The following is a 21,063-nucleotide window of genomic DNA, read 5'->3' as shown; positions in this document are numbered from 1 at the left end:
TTGATGTGTAAAAATAATATCAGAACACAAACTATTTGCTGTAACTACACAGTCACGTATAAATGATTGGTATTTGTGCACGTAAAAAAGAATGATACTAGAATAAAAATGATTCTTATTCTAGTAATAGAGAATATAATCAAAGAAAGAAAAGAATCATGTATTGTTAAAAAGTATCGTAAACCTAGTTTGACATTCCGGGACTTCCTAAACTAATTTCTTGTTTGGAAATGAACGGATTAGTCGCCAATTTCCCGGGAGAAATTTTAGCCTCGTCGATCTCGGGCGGCGCTGAGCGCCAACGTATAATTCCTGAGGAGCTTTGGCTCGAAACTGTTTAATTCAACGTCGTTTACGGAAGTATTAGAACTTTTCAGGTGCATTCGGTCTAACAAGGTTGCAACTTTGCATAATCCTGTTGTCGATGACGAGCGCCTACTATATGCAGAGAAATGAACGAATACGAATCAGAATAGAGAATGTACAAAATTGATTATACATTAATTTATAAAAATATTGTAAAACGCAAAAATATTTCCCGTTATTAATTATTATTAACTCTTACAAAATACAATTACAAAATATTTAATTAAGAAAAATTTTTATATTAAATTGTATATATTCACATGCAAATTGACTATAATAATTTATAAACATATTTCATGCAAAAATTGATTATGCAAATTGGTTATAATAATTTATAAAAATATTATTTCGTAATGCAAAAATATTTCCCGTTATCAATCATTATTTATCAACTCTTGCAAAATACAATTACAAAATACTTAATTAAAAAAAAATTCAAATGTTAAAACACATATGTACACGTATAATATTGAGAGCAAACAAAAATTTAATTAAATTCCGTCCAATTATGTTTTGAATATTTTAAATAAAGATTTACTCTCAGATTCAGAATAAAATAATTAAAGTCTCAAAGATACTATTACTATTATATAGTTTGAATATATAAAAGATTAACAGAAGCTAATCAAATTGTACATGTACTTTACTAAAATGAATCGTTGAAACGTAATTTAATTAAAATCCAATATCTCTATTAAAATCCGTCTGTTCTTTTTCAGTTTCTGTTATTATTGTTTTAATCATTCAAATTGATATCGTATATAATTTAAATTTGTATATGGAATCATCCACCGCACATACCGATTTATACATTTATCATGCTTTTGCTGTACATCGAAAATCGACTTCATAAAGATTAATACTTTTCAATCAGCAGAAAATTTTTATCTGCTCTTTCATTAGAACTCGTTTCATCCGCTTTGAAGCATACGTCAAGAGAGTATTGGGACGAGAAGATACATTAATAATTCGTTTATAGTTTATACCATCGTTCACAATTTTGATATATCGTGTATCAAAACATTATTGTAGTCTCTCATATCTCGTTCATATCTGCTAGTTAAACGAGCTGTGTTTTTTTAGGGCGCTATTGTGTACAGTAACTTTTCCACGAATTCACTTTTTAATGAACAATTAGAGTTTATTCGGTGATACCTATATGCTCCATTTATATCCACGTCAATCATGATTTGTACGATAAAAGGATTCGAAAAAGTATGATAAAACTGTGTATTCAGAGTGAAGCGAGCATTAAGCATGTGTCAATGCGCATAAAGTGCCCAAGAACGCGCACTGCTCAAGCATAATGCTAAAAGCACTGCAAATGTTGACACTTTTCACTTGGCATGTTTTTCACGTTGGAAAATGTCGTTCCTATTCGTCTACTAGTTCCGGAATCATATTTGGAAGTGCATTGCGCGCATCCAGCTTCTTATTTTTTTCACAACTAATTTTTATATGCCATCTGAAAATAATATGTAAGATGTCTTACGCGTACTTTGAGATTAGACATTTTTAAATAACACATGTTAAAATAACACAAAATGACGCGTCAGTGAAATTATTACGAGGATTTATATAAACAAGAATTAATTTTTCTTGAAATCAACATCTTGTAATATTATTTTTTATAGGTACTTTATTACTTTAAAGCATTTTAAGTTATATAGTATCAAGATTTGAGATGAACTTTGTATGCTCTAAGACTATAGACTTTTTTTCGATGCGTAATAACCATGAATTATATAATCGCACAATGCATGGAGACGTGACACCAGACATCGTCTGTATAAGCATGATAAATGAACGAACATTTATCATTCCAGGTTAGAAAAAAGACTTTAAAAAAAGATATAGTATTTCTCTTTAGAAAAAAATATAATTTTGTTATATGGTGAAAAAGTTATATGGAAATGAATTGCTTGACTCTTAATTCGAGTATAGACATTTTGATACTGAAGACGAGTATTAAATTCACGGTACTTTTGACCTGAAGCACAACTTATACTTTAATTTATAAACAATTCCCCAAACTAACTGCAAAAGAACGAGTAAATTCCTAAACGTTGTCGCAAAAGAAGGAGGAATTTTTTAGTCGAGTGTCAGTAACAGAGTATGGCGATCGCGGATTTGGAGCCAGTGAACACGGAGAACTTCGTTCTGTCGATGCGCCCGTAAAGTGCACCAAAGATGCATGAAGCGGTTGTCGTGTGCATCGGGAGAAAAAGTTTGCGGAGTTTTCTCGCTCGCGGCACGACAAAAGAAAGGTTAGAGATGTACGGTAAACACACAGGAGTTACAGATTTATGTGCAGCAAGTGCAGGAGGTCGCAAGGATTTCTTCGCGACATTTTAATGCGTTACTTTGAACAAATCGTAACTTCAGTGTACAATTGCAATATTTGTGTTAATTGATCGATGTAAAAGAGTGCATTTAATTGTTGCACCTCCAGTGCTGCATGTTTTTTTCGCCGTATAAATGTATGCAAATTTTAAGTTTCGTGTAGTCGCGGCAATTTGTCCTACAATTTACTCGCTAAGCGAGAAGTACTCAGTTCTCCTTACAATAAATGATTACGTATTAACGACGAAAATACACGCGAGGGTAATTTCCACGTAATATCCATAATCAGCCATCTACTTTATATTCATATCGACCACACAGAGGTAAGCACAATATTACAGAGGTAAAGAGATTATCACGACACATACGTCAATATCAATCCGAACGATAGTAACGAACAAAGTCGTGATTATTATGTACGACTATAAAGAGAGGTAGTTAAAAAAGTATTAACGTGAGACTAACCTGATAGCGTAACGATTCACAGAATAGCGTTATTGGCGGATCGATAGCTTAAGTTCCAATGCGATACATCTCAATGAGTAGCATTGTCCTTGCTTGTGCGAAAGCAGATTAGGGAGAGTAGATGAGAGGAGAAGGCAAGTGGGACGTGAAGTGGAAAGCTAAGCTTTCATTGCAACAGCAAATCCTCCTTGCTTGTGGCGAAATTGTGTTAAGTAAACATGTCACTATTAGAACGGATTTAAGTCACGAATATTATCTCATCTTTAGGATAATTCTCGAAGAATCGATGAATAATTATTGTTAGCGTTTATAATTGCGAATTATCGAAGTATTATTTTACAATAATATAAAGAATTGCCTATGTGAGCCGTCACAAGATATTTTTCCGTGAAAAAATTATATATTTTCAATAAAAATTACAAATGTTTCGACAACATAATTGTGTCCTCTTCAAGTGTGAAGCGCAGAAACGGATTATAAATATAAATTGTTAAATTTTAAAAAATAATTGAACAGAGATTATATATAAAATATCGTTAATATATATCAAAACTGTTCTCCCCGTCTATAGTATTTAGTTTGATACTCAAACAATGATGGAAATTACTATAATAAAATAGTAACAATATAAAATATGTATGAGTCTTACAATTAAATGTCGATCAAAATTAAACTATTAAAACTTACTTGAGAACAGGACAACGATGTTCCTTAAATAAGTGAAGTTGAAATAAGTTATCTGAACGTGTCAAAGTACAAAATGTAGATGAGATATGTGAGAGACATTATTATTATAAATAACCTCTGAGATAAAGAAACAATATATATACTTAGAGAATGTCATAATATAAGGGGTCTCTAATAATATTATTTTATATTCTCTCTACACACACTATTATTATATATAAACACTAAGTATAACCGTATTCAGGCCTATGACGGTCAAAGCTAGATCTTTTTTGCCTAAATAATTCCCAGTAAATTATCTGTATCCTATATATGTACATGCATATATATCATATTTTTGTAGTTATTCAAACTGCACGCCGAAATTTTTCAGGACTTTATCTAACGCAATTAAACTACTGCAATAATATCACAAGTTAAATTAAATTGACAATGTGCTTTATTTGTATGTTTAGTAAAGCTTTTTTGTAAATTTATAAATCAATTCTTTTGCTGTTTTCTATGAACAATATATTGGTAAAACATCCATTTACAGTGCAAACAGCATTATGGATGTACAATTTATTGGAATTAATGTCGACGATAACAATCGAAGAGGTAATCAAATGGAAGAGGCGTACCTGGTATTTATTATAACATTTTAAGATATCAAATTTGAAGGTTCGGTTGATGGCCTGGCTAACACAATTTTGCAAAAAAGATCTAGCTTTGACCGTCATAGGCCTGAATACGCTTATACTTAGTGTTTAATTCTTATCAGTCCGAATAAAAAAATCTTATTACTGATTATATACAAATACCACAAACGTCAGTGCTTTCATAAAAAGCTCGAAATAGAAGATACAATAAAAATCTTTCATTTATTCACATATCGACGTACATTTATAATATGAGAAAATGTCACTAAAAAGTATCAAATTTAAATGTTGTACAATAAATCCAAGAAATTAAAAAAATACTTCACTTTTATATGAAACTTGGCAGAGTAAAAATGAGAAAGAAATGAGATATTGAGAAGGAAATTAGTGTGTGTATTCTCCTTTCCCGCAATAGCACTATTCGACTATTATCCTATCGCGTTCACATACAGCAGTGTGTACTTGTATACAGCGAGGCATATACCACAGCCGAACGACGAATCGAATGCGTTACACGTGCTACCATATCGCGGCACGCCAGCCATAATTTCCGCGGTCGGCCGGTAATTAGCTCTTTACCAATTTGTCGAACATATTACCCAGTCATCATGCCCATGCCGTCTATCCGTACGAACGGACCGCGGTCCTGGATAAAGAGGAAATTACTCGTTGACGGAAGCAATAAGTAACGCACGCCAATCGATATGTCACCAACGGATCGATTCTATTATTTGCCCGACGTGTCCATTATTGTGGCGTGCAACTGGAGGTCGCTTTGTAACCGACGGTTATAGCGAACGCGGTCAGAATTTTTGTCCTTCTCGATTGACGATATCGGCGAGCGATGGCCACGCCGCTGTCGCACTATTTCGCGGCGCGGATTTTTTATCGGCACTATTAAAAGAGATACCAGGACCGCTGGTGAACAGCGCGAAACGTATTCGTCGTTTTCCCGCGCGTCATCGATTTTATCATTATTAAAGGCGATACCAATCGGAAGACCATCCTAGGCTTTCCTCGACAATCGACTAAAATCGGGACCGAATTTGACCCGTTGATTTTTGCGTTGAAAATAACTTTTCAACGTTCCCAATTTTCGGAGAATTTGATTTTTCACAATTTCATGAAAAAGCGTCAACGATTTCCAATCTGAGCGACCCAGATTTGCAGTTTTCTCGTTATATTCTATTTAAAACCGAATCCGACTACTATTTCAACGATATCGTAGGTGAATGTCAACAATGAATCTCGATATATTGTTATTATATTAATTGGAAACAAGATTCATGATGACATATGTCTCGTGTCCTACAAGCTTCTTTACGTAAATCCCAGAGAATCCTGATAAAGTTTTCAAAAGAGAGATAACTATATATAATATTACAAAGAAGATAACCGAATTGCTGTTAATATTCATATTCTAAAAAAATAAGTGTGTGGAGAAGACATTGAAAATAATAATCGCCAACAATGTAGCATAATGTTTACAAAAAATGCACAAAATCAAGGTAATACATAAAAATTTGTTTTGAGTGTATTCAACATCACTGCAAGTTGCAAATACCGTTAGAACGCCTGAAGCTTGTTGTGAAAAGGATTTATTGCGGAGAAAAGAGTTTGATTTCCTTATACATCAGAAAAAAATTACCTTTCAACGCTATGAAAAAAACGCGATTTACGTTCAACTAATCATACTCAAAGTTAATTAATTGAAAGATTTCTACGTCTTGAAGCACCAAGATTTCAAATTTTCCGGAAAAGCATTGGATTTCTTGTTTTAAATTATTCGAGATGTAGTAATATCAATAATTATTTGATTTCACGCATTAATTACGTACTGAGGAACCCATTTAGTTGAATCAATTAATTTCTTGTCTGGATATGAACAAACAAATCCTTGGTTGATGCAATAAAATTATTTAGTTGGAGCCAAACATGTGGTTATTGTAAACAACTTTTTATTGCATCAATCAAGGATTTATTTGCCCATATCCAAACAAGAAATTAATTAATTCAACTAAATGGATTTCTCAGTGAGACATTATAACCAATATTAACGTGCATTAATAATAATACCGAAACACGAACTTGTAAAATAAAAATTATAGATGATTATAGACGTGTAGGTTCGTTTTCTCTTTATTGTCATCATTTTGCAAAAAAAGAAAAAAACAATTCCAGTTGCGCGACGATACCGCGAATTACATTTGTGGAGTTACGTGGATAATCTGAATGGGAACGATAACTGGTTAATCGCTACGAACATACAAATTTCATAAAGCCTGTCATTGAGCTGAAAACGCTTTAGTGATGCGCTCAGAACTGTCGAGCAAACTGCAACGCAAACGTTGCAGGCAACGTACGTGTTTATTCCCGATATTCATCATTAACAGATGCATTCTACAATAAATAAGCTCGTCAATCAACATCGGTCGATCTGAGGATTCCTTCTTTCCCGTTTCACGTCGCATCCAGTTCTTTTCGCGTATGATCGTAAAATTGCTTTCGTGTGTGCGAACTATAAACGCCATCTCCGCGCTATTTTACCTCTATTCCCGTGATATGCACATCCTTCTTTATCCAGTTCTATCCCATTTTTTTCTCTCTCATTTACTCTATTTTCACGCTATCTTTCACTCCACAAAGCACCCGTCTATGCCTTAGCTCGCGGTAAAAACAGCAAATAAACGAGCAATCGATTGACTGCTAACGACGAAATGTGTGACGGCTTATGGGTAGAAAGTGTAGCAAAGTAATTTATGGCACAGAATTTATGTGGATATAAATTACTGTAAAATGACGTTTGGCAGAGATACTTTCGAGATTATACAAATAACTTCAATTTTTTTCAATAAAAAAAATTAATCCAATCCTAAATAACTGTACTAATTAATAATTTTAAATATAGACGTTTGAAAATCGCGTGTATTTTCTCTACAATTTCTCTACATGTTCGAACTGCAGGGCAATTCTGACCTTAAATCTCTCTATTTTACAACAGCTATCTATTTACGTACGTGTCACGATAAATCTAAGAATTCTACAGATTACCGAACCCGAAGCAAAACGTGAAATATTGCAATATTATATGCGCGCCGACACGTCGACGGAAGTTTGATTTCGAAAACAGTGAGTTTGTGCGGAAAGTTTTGGCGCGTAGCTTCATGAAATTTCAATCGCGGAAATCGCGCGCACCTATATGTTGAAATTTCACGTGGGACGAAACGCGATCTCGAAGTCGACACCGAGAAACAATTGATTTGGCCGCATATTAACGCGAGAATTCCGGGGCAGACATTTCGCGCGCGCGATGCATTACATAGTTTCGCCCAGGTACGTACGAAATTTCGCATGTAAATTGTACCCAAAGGGCATCGCTTCGTGTGCGAACATGCAAGGTGAGAGATCTAATTAAATTGATTATAAAAAAAAGAAGGGGAGGGAAAGGGTGATGCAACTGCACCGCCCTGTCCGGTGCATCATGCGCGAATGCATCGATCGCACGATTTACGTGTATGATATGTTTGTAATGACGATGCGAGAACGTATTCACATCAGACTCCGGGTCCATATAGAATTAATATCCCTCGCATACATATTGATCCGTTCGCGTAATATGACGCGGCTGTAAACACGTACGAACATACAAATATTAAGATTGAGTGTTGTTGCAAAATAATCGGTAAGCACCGCCAGTTCTATACTTTTTCGTTAAGCGAGTCGTGTGCCTTACATTTTTGTTATTAAATTCACAGTGCGATTTATCGCTTCCTGCTCACGCTTATTCTTATGTTCGTCTAATAACACGGCGAGTTTCACATCATGTAAAGATCAACGTGACAATGTGGTTCGCTCGGTGGTTCGTATACAATATCGTTTCGCGTAGAAGCACCATTGAGTTTCTTAACTCAATTTACAAGCACAATATTCTCCCCGCAATCACGACAGGTGTTACGCTACCTGGCGATATCTTTATAGTTTATACAGTTATCTGTTTTTAATGAATTCAAAACAGAAATACAAAAGTTAAAAAACTAATCTTGTGGGGATAATTCATGGAATATTAAAAAAAATAATTGTAACCGTGAAGCAGCAAATCTGCACAATTATAATAGATGAGATAAGGAACTTTCATTGCGAGGAGTTAAAATTATGTAAATAAAAAATATGATTAAATAATTCTCTCTCAGACATTACTACAATGTCCAAAAATTATAACACAGATCTATGTAAAGATATAACATTCTTCGTTATGTCATTTAGTAGTATTTTTATGTAGTATCTGTTTTCAATGAGTTCAAAATAGAATATTCAAATTTTGAAAATTAATTCCAAAAATTAACACTGGTCTATGTAAAGATATTTTTATCGTAATCAAAACATTATGTCATTTAGCAATATCTTTATACTGTATTTATTTTTAACGAGTTCAAAATAAAATATATCAAATTATATAAAAATTAATTTTAATATAAATTATAAAATACAACGTACATATATTAAAAAATATCTGCAGTAATCACAAGATTGCATAATTAAAGGAGATAAAAAATATTTTGCCGCAAAAAGTTAGCAATAAGTAAAAAATGAAACAAGTCTCATAAACATTGCAAAACATAACTGAAATATCCACAAATTAATATCGATTTGTATTTTTCTCGTAATCAAAACATAACGTTATTTGACGATCTTTATGCAGTATCTGTTTTTAACGAGAAATCAAAATAGAGAAAATACGAAATTCCGAAAATTAATTCCAATATTGTCATGAAATACGATGTACATTAAAAAATAATAATTGTGGCTGCAAGCTGCAAATTTGCAAAATTAAACGAGATAAGGAACTTTTGCTACGAGTTAACAATCCATAAATAAAAGACATGTTGAAATAAATCTCCCGATATTGCAGAATGCAGCAGCAATATCTGAAAATTAACAACTCTGATCTATATAAAGATACATCCAAATATTGATTAGAGCGGATAAACAATCGATCGCATAAATTTGATGAAAAATTGACTCACCGGTCGATGCATCGTTGTTATTATTCTGCAGGCAATGTTGTGTAATTCGACGAACTCGCACAACACGCGTACACACTCGCGAGTATTAAAATCGATCGGTAAGCCGAACGGAAAACGCGGCTAATTACGAACCAGCGCACTAATTAATCCCACGATCGTACGGAGGTCCATACTCGGACTCTGATTTATACGCGCACAATACACCTCGAAAGAATAAATAACTGAGAGAAACGGCGATCGAACGTTATTTTTCTGTTCCCGTTAACGCGAGCACGATAGAACTTTCGGTCGGCGATAAACGACCAATGAAACGGCCGATCCGCCGTGCGAATATCGCAATTGCTACTATACGGTACAGGCGGCCATTGATCGTCGTTCGAAACTCCCGATGCCCGATTACAAGAGCAACATGCGATAGTTTAGAACAGGAAAGTAATGCATGATTCACGAGTTACTAGGAAGGACTATCCGTAACATGGCACTGCGACACATCTCCGGGATATCCTCTCTTAATCTCTTCCAATTTACTGCGAACTACGGTTAATCCCTATCACGCTAATTATCACGATCGCTCGTCCTTAAACCCGGTACACGTGACGAACGTGTTTCTTTTTATAATGTGCGATCCCCTTCGGATATACATTTTTTGAATTCGTGCTTCTTGAGAACATTGCACGGGACAAGCAACTTATCGAGCGAGCAAACGACGCATTTAATCATTCAAGGTATATCGCACGCTGCGTAAACGAACGCAGCGTAAAATCGAGTTTGGTATTAATTAAGGTGCGTGATAGCGATTAGCTGCTAGACCGCGGCATAACGATAATTACCGATTCGCGGACGGCGCGTCGCGTCGTGACGTCATTGTCGCCCTCGGTGCGTCATTTCGGATTTTCGGTTATTCCGAGGACCGCTTTGATTGTTCATCGCGAACGCACTTACGAAACGAGTGTTGCCGCTGAACGTTGTGGCAGTTAAAGTGGCGAATCGTCGCATTCGCGATTATTCTATTAATCTATTATATATTTGTCACTTTACAGGCATGTAATAAGCGCCGAGAGTATGTTGCGCGTGGTATAATCGTCGTGCCGCGTTAATTAGTGGTTATAATTAACCATATTCATTCCACACCATGTATAAACTACTAATCATGGGACAAATTTCGAGTTATACCTAACTGTAATCGAGCGGTGAGATTTTGAGATAAACGTGAGCAATACGCCAAAAGTGGTAATTAACGATTTAGAGTAATTAAAAACGACACATTCCATTTATAATCCATACGGATCATTTCTCGAATTTATCACTATCGTGGAAAGCAACGATCGTGACAAGTACACTATTATTCATACGATTTATCAATCAGTATGCATATCGTGCAAATAAATAATAAATCGTTACAAGTATCGGACTGTATATTTCTGTAATATATTGAATTAAAATCGCATAATTAGCAGTTTCTCGATTACGGGACATAACCTGGAAACATATATCGTATTATTTGCGTTACACGGCGAATCAAACTCACATTAGTAACATTAAATCAAAATATCGGAGTAGTAATTAGCTGCCTATGAAAACTTTTCTCTCATCAAAACTGCGTGAAATGTTACTCAAACTATTAAATTCAACATCGTGTTTCTATCGCAAACTTGCTACGGAAAGGAATCTCGCGGAGAGGAGTGTCGCGACAAATAACGCATTGCTCTGCCGTGCCATATGTAGCGTATATATGTAAGAAATGTTTATACCACATCTGTTAAGAGTTGATCGAGCAAGAGGAGCGATCCAATACCCTTCAGCTTTCGCGTCGCGACTCGTAATTCGTAATGATGACGCGTCGGCCGTAATCCCGTAATGGCCGTTTCCTCGCGAAGGACGTGAAGTGAGCGCTTGGTGGCGGAAACGCGAAACGATGGGTAACGTCTTTTAAGGCCCGTCTACAATACACGGAGGAAGAAGTAAGAGTAAGAAATTGACCAATCACAGTCGAATGTGAGAAGAATAATCGACTGTGATTGGTCAATTTCTTACTCTTACTTCTTACTCCGTGTATTGTAGACGACGCCTTACAATTAGTTCGCTCGCCGCATTTTGTACGTACAAAATTATCTGATATGCTGCATGCTGCTTATATGAAACTTTCTCTCGAAGGCACAAAATCTCAATTAAACTATCGAAGAGAGTATCGTATCTTATATCACAAACTCGTTACGGAAAGGAGTCATGCGGAAAGAGAGTATCGCGACAAGTAATACATTACTCTGCCGTGCCGTATTAAGAGTATAATGATCATATGTAACGTATACAGTGAGTGCAAAAAGTGTTCGTACAGAAAAAATGTTTTTTAAAAAAACTTTAAAAATTAAATATTATCCAGCGAGAAATGAGTCATAAATTGATGTCGAATGAATATCGATACGATGATTTCAACACTAATTTGACGTCGATTCGACGTTTAATTGACGATCCTTTCTTGATGGATAATTAACAATTTATTCATAAAGAATAAAATAGACTGTATGTTTCTTAAAATTATATATACCAAAAAGATGTGTATTAATTATAGAAAATTTATCATCTGAAAAATAGATGATATATTTTCTATAATTAATACACATCTCTTCTTGATATATATAATTTTAAGAAACATACAGTCTATTTCATTCTTTATGAATAAATTATTAATTACCCAGCAAGAAATGATCATCAATTAAACGTCGAATCGAAGTTGAATTGGTATTGAAATCAACGTATCTCGATATCGATTCGACATCAATTCGATGACTCATTTCTCGCTGGATAATATTTAATTTTTGAAGTTTTTAAAAAAATATTTTCTTTGTACAAATACTTTTTGTACTCACTGTATATCTGTTAGGAGTCGACCACATTTGCAAGGGAACGATCCGATATCCTCCAATCCTTCCGCTTTCGCGTCTCCCAGGTGTCTCCGTGTATCATCTTATCCTTGTTTAACATCGAGTAAACAACAAGAATAAAACGATACGCGGAGGCACTCGGGTGATGTTTCCGAACGCAGCCTAAGTGTATAATAATCGTATGTAATAAACGTGTATACATATATCTGTTAGGAGTCGATCGAGCAAGGGGAGCGATTCGATATCCTTCAATCCTTCCGCTTTCGCGACCGAAATCTTCTTCATTTTCGCGTGAGAATGACCCCGACTCTAACACAGAGTCAATACGGCAGAATCGAAAATACCGTTTATGCGGTAACAAAAAACAATATCCAGAATACGAAAGTCTAAAAGAGTAACATAAACTCAATTGCGCGTTCGAAACCGGTCACACTTTCCAAAAATTATGACACAATAACTCGCGACCGTAGTAACTGGCAGTGACGACGTCGACGCGTCGCGGCGCTGCGCGATCCGTATCTAAGTAATGCATCAAATGTGGTCGACGATAACGAGAGAGAGGGACCGTGGGAGACGGCCAATCTCCCTCTCATTCTCTCTCCCATTACATCATTGAATGGAAAGAGAAATGGCCGTCTGCCACGGTCCCTCTCTCTCATCCCTATCACCATTTTGACACGCGGATCGCGCAGTCCATTTTCTATGCCTTTGGACGCACGTAATTAACGTAACTACGTACGCAGTGAAGTACGCGCTTGGTGGGGGAAAGACGAAATGACGGGTGGCGACCTTGGCACGCTCGCCGTATTTTGGGTGCATTTCACTTAACGTTCGCGAGTATTGGCTATGTTTACACCGTGCGTTTAGTCCGCAGCCTAAATGCACGGTGTAAACGTAGCCATTGTTTCATTGTCGATGTTTTTAATATTAAACAAGGATGAAATGATACTGGCGAGCGTTGTGAACGTTAAATGAAACGTTCCTTTGTGTCGTTTGTATGAAATTATCTGAGGTGGTGTTCGCGAGTATTCTTGCTTAACATTTGATAAACGAGGGTAAAGTGATATATTAATATGTGTTCGTGAACGTTACGGTGCTATATTGCTTTGAAGTAGATATTCTTTGATTAATCAATTAGTAAAATTCTTCTATTAATTGTTCAGTTAAATGCTTCAAAGCATTGGTAGTAAGACTTTAACCGCACCCAAAGTTATAATAAATGTCTGTACTATATTACTTGGTTGTTATGAATGTCTATACTATACCTGCGCTCGAAGTTGATCGAACAAGAGGAGCGATCCATTACTCTTCTCGTAACTTGTAATGATAACACATTAACCGTCCGCGACACGTTTGTAACACAGTAAAGTGAAGTATGCAGTTGTCGGAGAAAGACGCAGAATAATGTGTGGCAGCTTTGACACGCTCGACATGTTTTGACGAATGGTATTTTGATTTTTCTCTGATTGTCTTTACAAAAAAAAATTAAATGGTTCGTCTGTGACAGTAAAATGCAACAGAATGACGTCTTGTAAGCTTCGTAAAGAGACAGTAATCTAAGTACATTTAACAGTGCGATACGAGTAACAGCGATAGTGATTATAACTGACAATGTTTGAATTCTTTCAGATTGCTGGGCTCGTGAAAAAAACTGCAGGTATCATTATTTTTTAAAACTGTGAGGACACCATGGAAAAACAATGGTTACATCAGCGCATCGAATTGTGAGTACCTCTAATTATATTCGCGTATGACTATTTCGTATAATATATTTGAGATAATTTTGTGCCGCAGCGTCACGATAATCGGGTTTCGATAGAGCCTCTCTCTCGTGTTCGATATTATGTCCGCGCGAATTATGTAATAATTAATAGGATTTATTTTCATCTATATTGTAGCGTGACATGGTTTAAAACTTGATATTTTATGTGCATATAATTTAATTATTTCCTATTATGAATATACAGAAAATTACATACAAGAGAGAGAACGAGAGAAAAGGATTACATTTTATATTATGGTTTTAATATTACATATTAATTGATTCTTTAATAATAATAATTATTTCAATTCGTTTCTACGTATCACAAAATTCATTATTTTTTAAATATCTCAAAGTGTTTATATGTATCTTTTTTTTTTTAAGTATTTAAACAATTTTTGGAGTATCTCTAATTTGTAAATGATTGAATAGAGAAATATTAATTAAAAAATAGATTCTGCTCCCTTTGTTCCGCTAACGTATAAGATGTACCGCTTTTGTGACACTGTATCTTTAACTTTACTGTTGATATTTCTTCTGTTGGTGTTTCTCTGTTTCTCTCGAGACGACATTAAGATAATATTAAATTCGGGTTTCAGAGAGTAACAATCGTCTTAGAAATGATATTTGTTCTGACAATTGTCAAGCTTTACAAAGTTGCGAGCTCACGTCCATAGCAGACAGTTAATTTATGTAATCTCGGTTTCATATTATTATTATACATTTGTGTAATATTATATCTAACATATATGAGTGACATACTTTGATTTATCTTGCGAGCTCCTTTTTCTTACAAATCGATGCCTACAGTATTGTTTGCTGTATTGTTTACATCTTTTGCCAACAGGTCATTTGTGCACAAAAATTATTGCCTACAGCTTGATTGCCTACATGCACTTTTGCGCACAAATCAAAATTGTAGAAATAATTACATTTACCTACATGTACTATCCCTTACCGTACCATGTACAATTTGGTGCCTCATCCATACTATCAAGGATTACTAGAATCTCTTCGTTTTTTTCACCTCTTCAAAATAATTCAAAAAATCTCTAAAAATTCACCAACATACTTTCTAATATTGAATAAATATTGACTCTTTATTTTGGAATTACGGTAAGGGCTATCGCTACATGTATTATTGCCTACAAATATTATTGCTTATAGCTCGATCGCCTGCATGTATTTCTCTGCTTTAAAAACACAAATTCTGTTTTAAAATGCAAATTTTCTGCTTTAAAAACACGAATTCTCGATTTTAAAACAAATTCTCTGCTTTAAAACACAAATAATCTGCTTTAAAAATACAAATTACTTTCTTACCTAATTTAATCTTAAATTTATATTTGTGCGCGAGTATAAAATTAAGTGCTTCTGGGCAATCGAGCTGTAGGCAATAATACATGTAGGTAATTGATCTGTAGGCAATAGTACTTGAAGGCAAATGTGACTTTGTTCTTTTTGAAACATTTATTTGTGTGCAAAAGTGCACGTAAAAAATCGAGCTGTAAACAATAATTTTTGTGCGCAAATGAATTGTCGGAAAAAGTGATGTAGGCAAAGGATTCTATAGGCAATCGATTTATAGGCAAACGGGATTCCCCAATATTGGGGATTCAATATTTGCCAAATGTAGACTGTACATTGTTTTTCCAATTTTTCATCGATATTGGGGATTCAATTTTTTTCCAATATTGGATATATCTTGTTGGACCAATATTGGAGGTTCAATCTCTGGCCAGTATTGGCCACACGTTGGTTTTCCAATATTGGGCCAATATTGAGGGCCCCAATATTTGACCAATATTGGCTATACGTTGGCTTTCCAATACTTCGCCAATATTGGGGGCCCCAATAGCGGACCAATATTGGCTATACGTTGGTTTTCCAGTATTGGGCCAATGTTGGGGACCCCAATATTTGACCAATATTGGCTATACATTGGTTTTCCAATATTTGGTCAATATTGGGGATTAAATTTTTGTTCAATATTGGGGTAATATTGGAAAAACAATGTATAGCCAATTTTGGACAAAAAATGAATCCCCAATATTGGAGGGATCTCGTTTGACTACAAATCAGTTGCTTACAGTATCCTTACATCAGTTTGTTGCATGTAAACATAAAGAATATAAAACTTAAAAAATCTATATTAAAAATTGAAAGAGAGAAAATAAAGAAGCTTTTAGTTAATATTGATCGATAGAAATACGTTTGTCGACTGTTGTTATCAATCATGGAGAAAGAGTTAAGGACCCTTCAACATAGGAAAAGTTAATGGAACGCAAGCAACTGAGCTTTCAGGAAGTAATAGGGACCAAGTCAAGGAAACTTTATTCGGAACGGCCGCTGGGTACACTGTGTCCGTCATAGATCATGGAGAAATCGTCCGCTAAGATTTAAATGGTCGATCTGCGCCCGCAGCTGCGAGCTGTAACGCAGTGAACGAGTTACGAGGATTTTCTCTTAAATCTTAAGTCGATCGCGTCATCGTGCGAGCATACTTTCAGATACGCCCGTTTTAGTCCATTCGATCAATAAACGTCGGGCCTAAGGACCCTTGAAAAAGACGATCTTTTATTATAGAGAGAAAAGACTGAATACTTCGTTCACTTGCCGCACATATGTACGTTGTTATATAACAGTGTTCAGAATGGAACAATAAAAATTCGGTCATTTATTCTGTTTGCATTTGTTTCGAATTGTTTTGTCGTTACATCAACGATTTGCATTTAACGAAGTAGAAAGACAGATTGAAATTATTTTCCTTGTTTGTCTATCCCATCACATACATATCGTATTCACGAATATTTTTATTTCTATCTTAATTACAATTTCAACTTAGTTAAAATTAAAATTAAATTTTGAGTTAGATTTTAGTTAGAATAAAAATCAAATTTTATATAAATATTCATTTTTTTTAATGAAAATTTATAACAGCGGAAAAAGATGAATGCATTACAATATAAAACAATGACAATTAATAGTCATTTCTAAATTCTCAATAAAACCACTATAATATGATAGGAATAATACGAATTAAATATATAAGATCGCTCTTTCTCTTTGAAAAGACTGATTCTAAAAGAAGAATTTCTAATGAAGAATCTATTTATAATGCGTCATTTCCTTTGAAATACACATCATTTAATTGCATTACCGTCGTGTAATCACTACGATTTATAATTACTATGAACAATCTTACCGGAAGTAATGTACGGCGACCTCGAGTCACGTTATGCTCGCGATACAGGATGCATGAGGCAGGCAACGTGAGTGCACCGGCGGCGAAGACGTAACCACTAAGGACGACGACAATCCTCGAGGGTCCGCGTGCCAGATGGATCATGGGTAGCCTAACCAGGAAGCACCAGACGCCGGTGGACAGCAACGTGCCCGCCATGGTAAACAGAAACGTGCCGGAGAAGAAGAGGTAGAAGCTCGTATAGGATGCAGTCCCTTGGTGATTCTACGGCAAAGAATCCGGAGGATCTACAGGGTGTTCGGTTACGATCTCGTCTTTTCCGAATTTCCGTCTCGTGAGAGAATCTTCATGGGACATTTCTTCACAGAATGTCCCAGGTGGAATCTTTCAGAAATTCGGAAACGCAGCGATAAAGAATAATAGATTAAAAGTAATATAAAACAATCAGATTTTTGCAATTTTTAATTTAAACGATCTGACAATCATATCAGCTATTAAAATGGTTTTAAAAAATTAGAATGGTTTTACTGTATTAATTAAATGTTTAAAGCGTTTTATTTATTATTATTTATGTAACGCAAAATTTAAATATTTACTTAATTTTCAATCTTAACTGAGATTCCGAATTTTGAATATATAACTAATATAACTTTTTTCACTTACGCTAGTTCGAGTAACACACACACACACAGATTATTTTTGAAATACTTTATACTTTTATAAGTTCAGAAAATATTATAATATACACCAAATGTAAAATTTCTTAAATGTCACACAGATGATTATATAAATTCTACATTATAGAATTATTAAAAATTTGCTTTAATGTTTTTTTGAAGAAGAATTCTCTTATATATGTTTGATTTATATTGCCCCTATTATATTAGTGGTCCACAGATCATTTTATTTTTATAATACAAGTATATATTGTTCGTTCTTTGATAGCTCACTAAAGTAGAAGCAATCATACTCCTGTTGTGAAAAGCGAAATATTAAAGTCTCAAGAAATTCTCTGTGTTCAATCAATAATTTGGTCAGTAGATTTCTTATCGTTGATTACGATCGTTTTTCATCTAACTGTACTACGTTCGTGTTATGGATTGTTGAAATGATTGGTCGATTATTACCTCTACATTGTTACAATACTATATTGATAGATTTCTCTAATACCTTTAATATACGCCTTAATCAATTTTATCCTTGTTTCACAAATAAACATTTCTATTAATATTAAAGTTAACAATTATTAATATATTCTACTTCTTTTCAAATTATCTTACTCGAAAAAAAAACGAAGGATTAATAATTCATTAAAAGTAACATGTCTATTAATCCTATTAAGTAACTGGAACATATCGGTCTTTGTGACCCTTGTCGTAATCTTAGGACATTTTCCTAATTTTTTAATAGTATAATGTTTTAAAATAATTTTATGTTCTAATAATCTTATTTAAAAGGCAATAATTCACTTTCATTTTATCCATGTAGGCTAATTATAATACTATATTTATGCTAAATTCGAGTGTTACAATTTTTTATATAGTTGAAAATTCTAAAACTTCTAAAACTAATAACAAAAAAACTTTAGTAGGTTTTTCAAGAACTCACATACTCGTTTTAGCATTACAAAAATAGGTATTTCTATTATGATCTAGGTTGACGCAGCTACTGCAGTCTGTTGAATAAAACATACATATAACTTTAGTATCTTTTTTGTTGATCGTTATTTGTTATCTTATTCACGATTTTGTGTTTTTAATAGATTTGATAAAAATAGTAACTGTGTTAACTTATGTTTATAGTTAATACAGCTTATACAGAAAAAATCAAAATATAAAAAACGTAATATATTTCGTTTGTTATAACAAAAATATATTTTACTACATTAATTATTGCTACATTGTTCAGTTGGTGGCACCATTTTAGAAAAATTATATCTCAATTATTCTACACTAGCACACCTCGTCAATTTTTTAATTTAAACTTCAAAAATAATAGCTAATAATAATTTCTTTGCTGAAAAGGCAACAATTTGTTCATATAAAACATAATAATATTACGCAAACGTAGGACGTACAAAATTGCTCTCCACACAAACGATATGCTTAAGAATATATATGCCATGATCGGAATAAGATAAGTGGATGATAAATGGAATGCAACAAATAATTCACTTATCGGGCGATGTAGATAAACCGTGTGTTGGTTCTTCTTTGCTTCCGAACTTTTTTTAGCATTGTTTTGCTATCTTTTTCCTTTATGTTGGTATGCATCCTTCTAGCTTCGCTCTCTTCACACAATCGCACTATCTCTATCACTTGAATGACTTTATAATTCACTTGCGCTATTACTCGAGCGGCATACATCGCCATTCGCAACCAACCGGATGAATAAGGAAATAGATTAGATTATCGTAATATCATTATTGAATTTTATAAGACGTTAATGACATTGACAAATGATATTGTGGACTAACAAACGTATAGGAGACAACCGTTTGTCGTTCGATTCGATATACTCGTTTGCACGCGATATTGACTTTCAACGGACGGAAAGATGCACAATACGGAAAATAGTGAATTCCGATGGGAATAGCTTGTGGCCATCTCGATGCGAGTATATTTGTCGAGAAAAAAAAGTAATAATCGTGTAGACAGAATATGAGGCTCGAACATCGTTTCTCTAAGTTTTCAATGAGTGTTTTCCAGTAAAGATAATGTAACATAGTGAATCATTATTCTTGTTGTTTACTAACGTTAAACAAAGATGAAATAATTCATTGTGTTGTTACACTGTGTCTGCTGGAAAACGCCTAATCTTTATTTACGATTTACATCGATGAAACGATGAAGTGCAGAGAACATTTTAGGTAAGCGACAGATGCTACGGGAACTGACATGCAGTATGCCAAGTGGGACGTACTTCGAGATATTGAATATTCCCCGTACTTGACGTGAATGCGATATTGTTCAGAGTCATCATGTTTCAAATCTCATATAGGGGATAATGAACATATCAAAACAATCACTTTAAAACCCTTTGTTCAATTCGACATTCTCGACACTCATTAACACGCGATATTCATTTTCGACGGTAAGATGGAAAGACACACGATTGGAAATGGCTCACTAGCCACTTCTGTACGTGCACATACTGCATATTTCAGAGAAACTAGCCGTCACGTAAACATGAACCTGAGGACTTTTCATTAGATGACACAAGTCGATACAAGTATCGTTCTTTATTACATAAAATAACAAGAAAGGTAAAACAACATTTGTATCGACTCATGTCACTACCGCTGCGTTCAGAAACTTCACTCGAGTGCATCTAGGGACGCGTTCAGATTCCCACCCAAGTACTCTCCTGATATCATGTCATCCTTGTTTAACATTCATTGAGCAACAAGAATAAAACGACACCTGAGTGACACTCGAATGGGAATCACACAGCCCAGGGGCTGAAAGGAGAGGGTATAATTTTTTTATGCGCTAAATGTAGGTATTTAATAAAATAGAATTTCTACAATGTAATTTTTATCGATAATTTTTATTAATGTAATTTTATAAGTATACAATTTTAATGAATGAACAGAAGTTTTATGATCTCAAAAAGAGTACATATACCCTTAAAAGAGCACTTACGGCTGGTAACCCTAATTTCAAGGGATTGAATAGGAAGAAAGTGAAGC

The 21,063-nt window shown here is 34.4% G+C and overlaps 1 protein-coding gene across 1 annotated transcript in view; it reads right to left on the bottom strand.

Annotated features, from left to right (window-relative positions):
- The window catches only part of LOC108763784 (tetraspanin-4), a 58,066-nt gene that overhangs the window by 17,952 nt on the left and 19,051 nt on the right, over positions 1-21,063 (bottom strand). The window contains exon 2 of the mRNA XM_018511655.1: positions 17,373-17,636. Coding sequence (XP_018367157.1) covers positions 17,373-17,636 — 264 coding nt within the window. The remainder of the gene's footprint in view (positions 1-17,372; positions 17,637-21,063) is intronic.

This window comes from Trachymyrmex cornetzi, unplaced genomic scaffold (genome assembly GCF_001594075.2).
Source record: "Trachymyrmex cornetzi isolate Tcor2-1 unplaced genomic scaffold, Tcor1.1 scaffold383, whole genome shotgun sequence".
NCBI classification, from domain to species: Eukaryota; Metazoa; Arthropoda; class Insecta; order Hymenoptera; family Formicidae; genus Trachymyrmex; species Trachymyrmex cornetzi.
The sequence above is the reverse complement of the archived record's forward strand: the minus strand, read 5'-3'. Positions and strand labels throughout refer to the sequence as shown.